Here is a 13,521-nt window from a genome sequence, read left to right on the forward strand (position 1 = left end):
CAGGGGTATTTGAAACATGCTGACTACCTCCAGATCTGGGACAGAAAATATAAGCTATAAACGTGGAACATCTTAGAAGCAAGTGATGTTAAGAAAGGTGCTGTGGTCATGTCACAGACACTCATTTGAACAACCAATCACTGGTTAAATATGAGACAATTTTAGCTGAACAAGTAAGACTGCTAGAATTGAAAACATCAAATAGGCTGAGAATAATAACGAAAAAATTGAAAAAGCACATTAGCTACCATTGGAAGATAGGAAGTAAAGTTATTTTTTTCAGTATTTGATTAATAAAATATTACCAAATATTTTCATTTAAGAACATTTCAAAATAAGAAAGCGAGAGAATTTTTTTTTTTTTACCAATGGATAAAGTAACAAACTACTCTAAATTTACACAGCTTTATTCATTTTTTGTTAAGGATGACATCTTTAGAAGATGATAATTAGTGGCTACTAATATCCTCAGGTACAAGATGGATAGGGGAACCTTCAACTAGAAGTTTTCGGTTGACAACACCTGAACCCGATGGTCAGACTTAATATTTCAGAAGAGTCAGTGAGCTGCTCAATGCCAACTAGTGTGATATAGTAGGAAATATGCAACTTTTCAAAAACTGAACTTATTCAGGGACCTAGATTTAATTTGTAGTTCCTATGACATGAAGAAGTCAGAGAAAAATATTAGGTCACACCTCAGGCGTGATCTTTGCTAAGGCTAGAGTGACAGAAATTCTGAGAGATAAATGATCCAGTTTCTTCATTAATAGGCAGAAAATAAAAAGAGTAAGAAGGAATGTTAGAGATTAAAAGAGGAAAAACAAATACCAGCCAAATACACTGTGTAGACCTTTTGTGGATCCGAGTTTGAACAATCCCCACTACAAATTCGTAATCAAAGAAATTTGAACAATGACTACATCTTTGGTATTAAAAAACATTTAATGATTTATTTGGGATATTAGCATTAAGTTCATATTGAAAACAGTAGTGAGTGCTGGAGACACAAGTTACAAGTCCTTACCGGTGAAATGATGTGTTCCAAGGGATGGCTCAGCCATCTGTGCTACAGTGCCTGGAAAACCTTTGAGGTACTCTCACGCCGTGGATTCCTCCTATAGCACTTGCTTTCCATTGAAGTCCTGACATCTGTTTTCCAGGTACAGCAGGTCCAGACTGTGCAACAGGTGCAGCACGTTTACCCAGCTCAGGTGCAGTATGTGGAAGGAAGTGACACCGTCTACACCAATGGAGCAATGTAAGTCTTGAACTCCAGATGCTCATGTGACTTATGACACTTCCTGGATTTCCCAGCTTGATTCCTTGCTTTTAACCTGAACAGTCAACTCAAATTAGGCTCATGCTTCAATGCCTTGGGTGTGCTCAAGAGTATGTGCTCATTTCCCTCTCAGTCAATTATACAAAAGATTAAATCATTAAAATTGTTAGGCCCTTTTGATAGCTTTCCCACAGTCCAGAAAAAAAACATCTTAGTGATGTCTGTATTTTAGTGCTACTTAGTAAACATATGCTTTTCATGGAAAGTGATTTTAAGAGTATTTGTGTTTATCAACTCATATAAAATTAGTAATTAGAAATTTGGTAATTTTTTCATGTAGATTAAATAAATCTACCTACATATAATTGCCTGATTCTGAGTAAGTTTTGTTTCTGCTTTAGTATTTGTCCCACTCAGCGATTTGCTTTGCATCAATCGTAATGTAAGTTTTGAAGCTCACTGGGATTTTCAGGCAGTTTGAATTAAGATTCAAGATCTTGTCAAGAAGTAAGGGGAGGAGGGATCTTTTGCAGTCATCAGGATTATTTTTCATTTGGGTTTTTGTTTGCAGCCTGTTGGTTTTCTGGATTAACTCAACATGGTCTGCCCCTTGTAGCCTCTTCCCCTTACTTCAGTGCTGGTGTATCCCAGGCTGATAACCTCTGCTTGCTTTTATTCTTAAGGTGTCTCTTCTTTCCTCCAACGATTTCTGGATTTCCATCATCCCAAACTAGGAGGACAAGGATTTTCTTCTACTCCCCTACCCGCCTAGCCCCGCTGCTGTCACAGGTCTAACATCAGAAGAATGTGCGACACATGGAATTTGTTATCTATTAATATTCTTAAGAGGAAATTTAGAATGTTGGGTTTACTCTGTATTATTTTTATGATTGCACTCAGTATACTCAAATATTCTGAACTCCTCAGCCTTCTTCCCATGACAGTGGGAGATAATCTCGATGATTGAACTGTTGTGAAGATGTGAGGAACTACATGTTTGGGTCACCGAATCTGTCCACATCACCACTGCCTGAAAACCACCTCTGTTACTTGTAGCATCCAGCTGTATCTGTTAGCATTCTTTCCATTCCCCCCTTGGTGCTTTCATGTCACCTTTGTGTATGTCCCCCCAGATCGGCCCCTTGGACTGCCCTCTTTTTGCTCTGCCACAAAAGCATTCTCTGCTTCGTCTCCTCCCCCAGCCTCCGACATCCAGACAGGTGTGCCTATCATGGACTGATGCACAGTTCCCTGCTTTGTGAGGTAGACCCCACACTATTTCTCTATTTACCCTTCCCCTATCCAAGCCAGCACAGCATCTCACCTCTTCCTTCTAGCTGTGCTTAGGATGTCTCTTTGGTATTTCCTGTACTGAGGCGGACTGTCCCTGATTGGGAACTTGGCATTTTGTTTCGTTTGCCTTTATTAGGCTATACACATTGAATTGAAAAAGTCAATAAATTTCTTTTACTCTGGTGAGTCAATAACACTTCACATATTCTAGACACACGGTGAATACACACACACACACACACATAGTATGTATTTGTGATATACATAGCTAGTTCATTGTTCATTTTGTGGTACAAGGCCCTCCTGGATTCCTAATTTGAAATCTCCTTTATAAACCCAAACTTGCACTGACATTTTTAACAAGTAAAAGGAAATGACTGCCGTTTGGACTTGAGGCCTGTCAGGAAAACTGAATGGTTTCCTGGATATTGTGTGAGGTGACACCAGGTCGTCACTTGCTTCTTCCTTGTGGCACCTGGTGCAGGTCACCCCCAGGAGCATCTGAGGACAGGGTTCTGTTTCTGTCCTGTATAGACTACAGGCCGAGGAAAGTGGGAGACGAAAGGAATGGGTGCAGGGGTGGAGTGAGCTGTGCTCTGTCACAGTCACTGCTCGTCTTGCACTTAGCCACATTCGACTCTGCTCATTTGAGTGTGTGATTTTGTGCTTTACTGTTTTATCTGTAAAAAAGAGGCACTTAGCTCATCCAAAGCACTTTTGGTATACCTGAGGGATAGTTAGCATCAAAGTTTAATTGTGGCTGTAAAAATGATGTGCTTTCATCAGTATTTGCCTTTTTCTTCTCTGTGTCTGATTCTCAGTGTTTGATTTTAAGCCATCCCGTCACTGACTTCAAGGTCTTGCACTTAATAGAGAAATGTGAATTGAATGAATTCATTGGCTCACAGAACCTCATAAAGTTAACAGCTCAAGTTGGTTCTTCAGCAGGGCCCATCCAAGTGCAGAACTGATTCAGAGTGAATGTGTAGTGCCAACGTGTGTTTTCTGTGGCCACTGTCGGCTGGCCAGGTGGTAACTAATGATCTGGAGGCCAGGAGGTCACTTGCTTCAAGCCCACTTAGTTCTGACCTCGTGTGTCGGCCCAAATTGTAGCGTTCAGCTTCAGCCAGACATGTCACAAATGTTCACCCTTGGTCTTGAGGGAAACTTTTCATTACTATGAAGTGTAATTTTTTTTTTCTGGGAAGAAAAAGGTTCTATAGGACCATTTAAAAATATTTAATAAGGAAATCTCATTATGTTGCCATAAATTACATATAAAATTTTGGTTGCTCAAGATTCTTGGTAGTTTTCCTAAATAGGATGAAAAATTGTTTCATTTCATCTTGAGCTATTTCGATCTTTCTATAATTTTGTGGTGTTGGTGGATAACTGCATATAATTTCTGTCTGTCATCTTCATTTTGGAACCTTGTACTCCTTCTGTTTCTGTGATATATTTCCCTGTGTGTCATCTTGGGCATTTTTTATTCTCCTGCAATGAATTAACAGCTAGTTAGTGGTTGATCCCTGACTTTGATCATACTCAGAGCTGTGTCAGATACTGTGTCAGATAATATATGCTTTCTGCTAATGATACCCCAAGAAGGTAGAGTCTCTGATCTTTATTGTGGTCTTTGAAGCACTAAGTACATAGCCCCCTGACCTGTGTGTGCTTACAGGAGCACCAGGTCATTGCTGTTCATGTCACCAGCATCCACACGGCGGTCGTGTAGCCAGATGCATGGCATCTCACTCGAGGCATGATGACAGCCCTCACGGATGTGTCATCACTTAGGAAAATGTGTAATCATCATAATCTGGTGACAGTAAAGCGTTTACTGGTCCTCACTGTGATCAGAACAATTACTGCCGGCCTAGCAGGTGCGCAGGGTGAGTCAGTAAGCATGTGTCAGTGAAGTGATGGTGACTGCTTCATGGTGCTGAGAGATGGAGCATAGCTTTGCTCATGGAGAAGACAGCTTAACCCATTTTTGTTTCTCCTTGTTTTAGGATGGCTTCTTCAGGAACACAACCTATACTATTCATGTGTTTCTTTGCATTTGTCGTTCCAAGAATGTTTTGCCAAAGATTAAATCGCAGCCATCTCTTTTGTAAAAAATTCTTACAATGTATATTCTGTTATCATTTAGAATATGGTTATTATCTCAGCTGGAAAACATTCTATACCTGGTACTCAGAGACCATTTTATTTAAGATTTCTTGTTGTAGTTAACAAACTGAATTTTTTTAAAACAATTTTTTTCTTGCCACTACTCTTTTTTTTTAGTTACCTCTACATAGTGATACTAATCAAAATTAAAATAAGACACGATGTTACATTATGGCATAATTTGAACATCTTTATTTAATTTTTCTTTTATAAAACACTCTTTGGGACCTGTCCACTCTTTAGAGAAGATTCATGTCTTCAAATGCAGAGTTGTTCATTGTAAGGGTACCTATTGTCACCTCTGACAACCTTCTCTCAGTCTTGTGTTTAAATCACAGGTTTCTCATCAAATGCAATACAGACTTTGCTAACCAGTGTTTCATGAAGTGCTAGTCTGAATGAGAGGGCTCTGGAATGAAATAAGAGGGGAACCTGGCTTGACGGCCACCCTCTTTTAGGGCTCTGGATTCCTAGTAGCATTTTGAAGGTACTGAAGTCCCATAATACAGAGATACAATACTTTAAAAAGTGAGCCAAGGAACCCTTATGTGAATAATGGGTAATAAAATGACATAATACAGTTTGGGTATGGCACAACATTTTATAGACACTGAGTAATTATAGTTGAACATATATATATATAATTAAAAGTCGTAAGTGTAGGGACATGTCTCACATTTATTGTCATCTCTTAAGCATCATGTCCTTAAATGCTTTTCTAACATCACCTAATTATTTTTTGCTTGACCTTTTATTGATTCATTAAGATGCTTAAGAGGGATAGGGGACTTTTCATGCCCTTGTTTCCCCATCTGTCAGGGAAATAGTAAGTTACTATATGTGCAAATAACATGATGCTTTTTTGCTATTATTTAAATGCTGTCTACTTAGAAGTAATGGTTATATGGAATTTTTGTAATTGAAGTAGCAGATTTGTTCTTTTATGCATCTGCCAGTGCATACATTCCACCTGCGCTAATGCTGGGTTATGAATCCACTTGCCGTTTAGGGCCCTGTAAATGTGTGCCTGCTTCTGCATGAAGGCCCCTTGGAAACGTTGTCCCTTTGTGGCAGTTGGCACGGGGGTAGAGCAGGTCTCTTTGTTAGACACATCAAAATTCCCCCTTCTCCAAGAGTAAAGGACTTTGAAATGGAACTTCTCAGAATGTAAAATGGGAAATTTGTGGAGATGATTCACTCTAGCCTTCTGTTTTAACTCTGTCCCCAAAGGGAGCAGTAATTTGCCTAGCTAGTTAGATTCTACGGTTCTTGTTTTCTGACTCTCAAAACATAGTCCTTTCCGTGTTTTGCTAATATTGCTCTTTTGATCCTGAATTATTTTTCTGATTAAAGGAAAAGAAAAGCTAAACAAAATTATTTTCTGTAACTGTTATATACAATGCTTTTTTATTTTAGCGTATTTCATTATTGGTAGTATCTAAACCTAAAACTTTTAATAGCAGTCTGCTGTTTTTGTCAATTTCTTCAACAAGTCTCTTGAAATCCCATTTTATACATTGTAATTATTTTTTTTCATTTTTATTAGAAAGACAGATACACAGAGAGGAGGAGAGACAGAAAGGAAGATGTTCCATCTGTTGATTCACTCCCCAAGCAGCTACAATGGCTGGAGCTGAGCCGATCTGAATGCAGGAACCAAGCGCTCTTGTGGGTCTCCCACTCTGGTGCAGAGTGCCAAGACTTGGACCGCCCTCTGCTGCTTTCCCAGACCACAAGCAGGGAGCTGGATGGGAAGTGGAGCCGCCATGTTTAGAACTAGTGCCCATGTAGGATCCAGGCGCGTGCCAGGCGAGGACTTTAGCCACTTGGTTACTTATTGGTTATTTATTATGTGAGAATAAAAATTCTTTAGCTATTCTTAAATATGCAGAGAAGTTCATATTTAATAACTTTTGGTATCAGGTCCTTGCTAAATAATTTTCAAGAGAAATCATTACATAACTACTCAATCTATGCATCAGCATCTGATTTTTCTTCTCCCCTTCTCTATTTTCTTTTTAAAGAAGGGATAAAATGAAAGAATCTGCACATACCTGTTTAGGTTTAGAACAAGGTTGCTGTGAACAACAGTTCGCTTAAATGAACCTTTGAAACACATATGCAAGTATCATATCCCCATCTGAATCATTATGAAATTCCAGGCAAACAAGTATATATTTGCACCTACATTTCCTTATTTTAAATTAGGGATTAGTAGTTCAAATCATTACTTAATAACCAGTTCAGGGTCAGGAAGAGAGGGAATAATGAGTGGGATGTAGAATAATTTATACTGTCTGCAAAGTATTCATTTTTCGTATAATTGCTCTTCTCAAGCTGTCAGTGCAAGGCTTGATAACATTTCTGCTGAAACAAATATTTAAAAGCCAGAAAAAAATCATTGTTGAGGTTACAGATTTTAAATGTTTGATAATCACGGATTGTGCCTCCAGAAGACTTTGAAATACCCAGCAAAATCTAAGGCTGTTTCCTGAAGATTGAATTTTACAGCGACCAGAAGGTTCTAAAGAGGACAACAGGCACAGGTCTGAGGATGAATCCTAGCAGAAATCACAGGGCACAGACCCGCCTCCCCATTAAAGCCTCTTAGGATTGCTTTAGTGTCCCTCAGCCACTCCTAAGCCGGCTTTCCGCTCCACATTACAGTAAGATTGTTCTTACCGAGGTCAATGGTGGCCTTCAATTGGAAATCTTTGGCCATGTTTCTTTTTCTCTCCTTTTTAATCCCATGATACAGTTTTGCAGATGACAGGATTGCCCCCACCTTCCTTCCATATTCCCCACCACCACTTTCTCTCCTATTACTACAGAGGTATAGTCTTTTAGCAACAGTTACAAGTTACTTATTTAAGCTACTTATTTAAGTCACAAGTGATTTAAGTGTATCATGGAATTGTAGGCATAGGAGAGGTAGAAAATCAGTATCCTACTATCAAGGTAGATGCAACAATTTCATTGTTAGTCCTCCTTTATTTGAGAATAGAGATGCATCCTGCAATATATCATCCCTTCCCAGTCCTTTATTCTCCATGACGTAGTTCATCTGTGACAGCATATGATGTACTTGTTCACCTAGGTATCTGTTTGTTTTGTATTATGCATGGAAGTTTTAGATTAAATTTACTTTGTCTCTAACAGTCAACCGCACTGTCACTCTTTTTTTTTTTTTCTCTCTTTGATTTTAAGTTCTGCTTTCTTCCTTTTATTCGTTGCACCTTAATTTTATGATTGGTCAAAAAGGGGTCTGTTGCTTGAGGCCCCCCGTGTGTGTGTTTCATTACTGTTTTCCAATAGAAATCACGTTTCTCTCACCCTACTTGTGACTGTGCACCCCGCTGCAGGTTCTCTGTGACTTGTCCCCTGTTTGTCTTTCTCACACTTTAACATAAGCTGCACATGAGCAGTGGTGTTGTCATCTGCACCCATTCTCTAATGTCTCATATGCTGGCACGTGATAGGCACGCAATCTGTATTTGTTAAAGGAGCTAATAACACAGCATTCATTGACAGGGGCTTCATGAGCGCTTTAGGATGCGTTCATTTCTCTGACTTCTGATGTCTATAATGGGACCCCTGTGTGGACCTGCTGTGCATACTTTTTTGGGATGCTTGAAAACAATCCTAACAGCAGAAATGTTGGTCATGTTGCTGTGGAAGGCTACTCTAGACTACTTTAATCGACTCAAGTAGTAAGCGATTTAGCAGTTGTGAAGTAGAACTTTTTTTCTGTTTCATTCCTGCAAATTTGGGATTCACATTTTAGTATCCTGTAGTACAGTGGTTCTCCAAATGTTTTCTCCAATCCAGCAGCACTGGAAACTTGTAAGAAATGCTAGCTTTTGGTGCCCTGTTTCTATAGCATGAGGAATTTGGAAGCTTTTTAGTAAGTATTCCAGGTGTTTCTTGTGAACACTGTATAGAAATAATTTAAATACAAACTAATTATGCAGATATCCTTAAATAATGATTGTAGGATGATAAAGTTGTGAGTCCAGTACTTTACATTAACAACCTATGTGATACTGAAAATTCCCGCATTTACTTTTGTATAACTTCTCTAGTAGGCATGACAACAGCTTCATAAGTGCTTTATTTTTTTTTTTTTTACTTATTGCTGTACAAGTTAAAGTTAGCAGAAATGAGACTGTGTTGTGGATTAAATGTAGACACATGTTTTGTAAGTGATATTCAGTAGTACGTATTGCTGTTATTTTTGGTATGTTTTGCAAATTTTGTGTCTTTATCTTAAGGGAACAAATTCCATGTTTTATATATACAGTTTTAAGAACATAGTTACTTTGCCTCCTGCGCTTTCTCCTTCCTTCGCTACACTTTTTAACATTTTTGCAGTGACATACTTTCAATTTGTTTATATCGCCTTAGTCCTTTACTAAATAAACCAACAAGTAGTACTATTTTTCCTTAGCATTTTGTACAAAATGGGCGAATCAGTTGTCTGTATATGTTCCAGCTACAGTCTGAATTGGAACATGGACGACAGGGTCTATTTCAAACTTCATGTGAATAGTGGGTTCTGCCCAGCCAGAGATGGTGTACCACACAAATGCAATATGTTGAAGATTCCAGACAATGTGGTTCCTTCTGTGTAGGACTTTGATGACCCACATACTAACTTCCTGATAGCAAGCTGTTCAAGGCAACTGTTCTTGGTTTCAAACCATCTGTGCAATTTAAGACAAAGTACAAATTAACTGAAAGATCTTTATGACTCAGAGTTTCTGGGACATCTGGAGAATGGCAGCACTAAGTGGTACTAGGCTGCAGCAGGTCACATGCCCATCAGAAGGCTGCGCCTCTGAGCCATCCCAGGCAGCGTCCAGCATCGCTAGACTCACTGTCTCATCTTGGTTTCTGTTCCCCCTGGTGTGGCAAATTGGGCTTTGCTCCCACAGCATGCCACCTTTCTTGTTGCTTTGTGCCATAGGCAGATGATTATGGCAAGTGCATCTGATTATTTGGGCCTTGAACTGAATCCCTGAGGCCTGTGGACAAGAAGAGAATGGAAAAGCCAAAACCTGGCCTTTAGGGCTGTTAAAATGGAAGTGTGATTTGCTTCCTGTCAACATTAAGTTGCTGAACAATTGGACAAAGGAAGGGAATTCAGTTAAAGTGTAATAGAAATCCTCACAGGTGTTGCGACTCTATTCACCTAATGACTTCTTACAGATGGATTTGTTCAGTTGAAAGAGTAACAGAGGGGTGGGCAGATGAGGTAGCAGAGATAGAGAGATAGAGTAACAAAGAGAAATAGGGAGAATCTTCAGCTCTCTGGTTCACAACCCCCCGCCCCCCGCCAATACTGTGAAGTTCTCTCTCCTGGCTCTCTTGGGCCAAGCCAAGCCAGGAACTGGGCACTCCACCTGGTCTCTCACACAGATGATACATCCTTTCCTGTCTTCCCAGCACATTAACAGGAAGCTGGATTGCAAGCAGAGCATCTGGGATTTGAACTTGCACCCATGCGGAATTTCTGCATGGAATTTCTGCATATAAGCAGCAGCTTAACATGCCATGATACAATGTCAGTCTCTGGAGCATAATAAAAATGGAAAGGCATCTTAGAAAGGAATATGGAAATTGATATAGATACTCCTAGCCATCCATCTTAGAATTCAAGATTGTGTAATAATGCCCTTGAATTAAACAATTTTAAATCCTGTATGGGTAGTGACTATGCCAGTCAGTTTTGTTTAATAGCAAATAATATAATGAATTCATACCATAAATTCACATCTTATGATAATCGCTGAGACACTTTTAGAAGTTGTTTGAGTTGGTTAACCGCTGGTTATCTGACTGTGTCTGCAGTCCTTGGTTGGTCAACAGATAGAGGATAGGTATCTTTTTATCTGGAGTATTTTATTTATTTGATATATGAGGCTAATGTTAAATGGAAAATAGTACATGCTGAGACTGGGCATAAGTAATTTTGTTAAAAATAGGCAATGAGAAGCAAAGTATATTTAACTTTATTCTTTTTGCTGTTGCAATGCTGGCTGAAATAAATTCTTCCCTGTCATTGGGATACATATTCTTTAGCAAGGACTTGAAGTTTATTGAAAATTTTCTGAGAAGCAAACAAAGTTCTACAGCAAGAAATAAATGTGTGCTATAAGTCTCTGAAAACCATAGAGTACTTTTTTTTCTCTAATTCCTTAGAAATATAGACAAAGGTATAGGACCAGTTTTCACCTTGTTACAAAACAGCTGGCTCTTTTCCTCAAATGCTTCCTCAAAACTAATGTCATCTTTTTGAAAATATTTTCAACGAAATTCTCATTTGCCTTTTCCCTTTTAAATTTAGCTTATTTGGAAGTTGGTATACTTTTCTATTTTTAAAAATTAACAAAGGGTGACTGACACTGTGGTATAGCATGCTAGTGCTCTTCCTACAGTGCCAGTGTCCCATGTGGGGTCCATTTCAGTTTACGTCCTGGCTGCTCCACTTCTTTCCGGTCCCTGCTAATGGCCTGACAAGGCAGTGGAGGACGGCTCAAGTCCTTGGTGCTCTGCAGCCACGTGGCAGGCCCAGAAGAAGCACCTCACTTCAGACCAACTAAACTGGCTACTGCAACCATTTGGGGAGTGAACCAGCAGCTGGGAGACCTCTCTCTCTGCTTCTCCTTTCTCTGTAACTCTGCTTTTTAAATAATAAAATAAAATAAATCTTAAAAAAAATAGTAAAAACACTGGACTAGGGGATATTCAAAATTAGTTCCTGCCTTCCTTCATCACTTTACCATTGATAACGTCCACGAAACTGCTGCCCCTCTCTCTCCAAAGTGACTTTGTTCATAAAGAGGAATAAACCCTTGTACTTCACTTCATGTAGATTAAGTGTAAAAATATGTCCCCTAGCACTTAGGGGCCATTTCCCTAGCTTCACAATGTCCCCGGAGCTCTCAGACTTGTTAGATTCAGTTCAGTGTTTCCTTAGTCTAGTTGCGATAAGAGCCTCCTCTTACCGTAGGTGACAGCCAGGCTCTAGGCTTCTTAACAGTAGCCACCCAAAGGTCGGACCCTATGGGCAGCTTCCTTCTCTTGTGTTATCCCATCACCTGTCTCCCCTCAGGTGTTGGTTTTTTCCTCTGGCAAGGGCATTCATCCCTCTTCTCCTCAGAGCACTCCACCTCAGCATGCACCCAACCTAAAACAAAAATTTAAGCTTCTGGCCATTGCCCATCATAGTGGCTTTCAAGCTTTTAAAACTCAGCTAGAGTGAGAATGTTTTATGTACATTTTATATTTAAATACATGTGTGTGTGTGTAATCTATACTGCAATGTGCGTATATGTGTGACTGATAGGGAGATGTGACACCAGGGGTTAAGCCACTGCTTGCTGTTACAATGGTAAGGGTTCAATTTATTTAGGTGCCAGAATAAGTGTTTGCTGAATACTTGTTAAAGGAATATGTGCAGAGTAACCTAAAAGCAATAAAATATTGTACCAGTTATAAGACATACTGATCTCCATGACTGTATCTTAGCCTCTTAATGTAATTTATGGTGTGAAATTTACAAACCATCTGTTAATCCTTCACTTCCATACCAGTGTTTAGTGACATGCTAACTGAAAGGGGGTTGTTCAAAACCTTGGCAAAGTACTAATTCCATACTTCTGGATTTGTGGATAAAACATCATGAACTAGGGAAAAGAGGAGAGGTAACGTATCAGAAATTGATACAATCACACTAGGAAGTAAGCAAGCAGGGAATAATTAGGGCCATACATAGCCAAAATATACCCTAAGCATGATGGGATACAAACTGTGCTGATTGAATGGATTCAATGGATGGCACTTGTGACGTTTACACAGAATCTATAGCAGAGCGGGTAGGAAGTGGCTTCTGTCAGCTAGTATACACAGATTTCTGTTCATCTTTGTCACGAGATACGTATGCAAAACAACAGAAAGATTTCCCTTCAGCTTTAGAAATAATGTGACACATTATTTTCATGACTTAGTCTGTGGTAATCGATATTGAACAAATAGAATGAACATAGCAGCATCTTTTAAGCGTGCGAGAAAATTGCTTGGGAATTTAGCTATTTCGGGCCTGAGCAGTCCAGAAATAGCTGTTTTCTATCAGATATGCCAAAAATTGAGTAATTTTCTTGAATGTACGTTTTAGAAATGCCTGGAGGAAAAAGCATGTTAGCAGTAACCCAAATGAAAGATATATTCAATACATACACTATGGAAAAACAACTGAGCATTATTTCTAACACCTAAAAAATACCGTTTGCTTTTACAGCTGCCACTTCTTTTTAAAAATAAATTCTTCAGTATTTATTCAGGAGTTTAGAGCCTTTAGACATGGAATAGACTGTTAACCATGTCCTCTGTGCATGGTTCTGGGGTTGGCTCCAGAGAATCCAACAATGAGTTAATTCTCTGCTGAAAAAGCCAATGGCAAACATTTATAAGCTGCCTCCATGACTCTGAACCCAGTGGTTACAAGTGTCCACCACTTCCCAAGACACCTGTGTTTTTACCAAAGCCAAGTGCACAAACAGCTCATGATATCTTATTTCCTCACGTTAACTGAGCCTTGTTACTCCCCCTAAAAGTTGATGACATTGGTGCTAGCACATTGATTCAGCTAATCCTTAGCCTGCAAGCATTGACATCCTAGATGATATCAGTTCATGTCCCAACAGTTCTGCTTCCCGTTCAGTTCCCTGCTTATGGCCTGGGAACGCAGTGAAGGAAAGGCCTTAGTACCCTGC

At 39.3% G+C, this 13,521-nt stretch overlaps 1 protein-coding gene across 1 annotated transcript in view; it reads left to right on the forward strand.

Annotated features, from left to right (window-relative positions):
* The window catches only part of RFX3 (regulatory factor X3), a 250,403-nt gene that overhangs the window by 143,592 nt on the left and 93,290 nt on the right, over positions 1-13,521 (forward strand). The window contains exon 3 of the mRNA XM_040988901.1: positions 1,164-1,261. Within this exon, the coding sequence (XP_040844835.1) occupies positions 1,164-1,261 (98 nt within the window). The remainder of the gene's footprint in view (positions 1-1,163; positions 1,262-13,521) is intronic.

This window comes from Ochotona curzoniae, unplaced genomic scaffold (genome assembly GCF_017591425.1).
Source record: "Ochotona curzoniae isolate NIBS_2020 unplaced genomic scaffold, NIBS_Ocur_1.0 contig_50, whole genome shotgun sequence".
NCBI lineage: Eukaryota > Metazoa > Chordata > Mammalia > Lagomorpha > Ochotonidae > Ochotona > Ochotona curzoniae.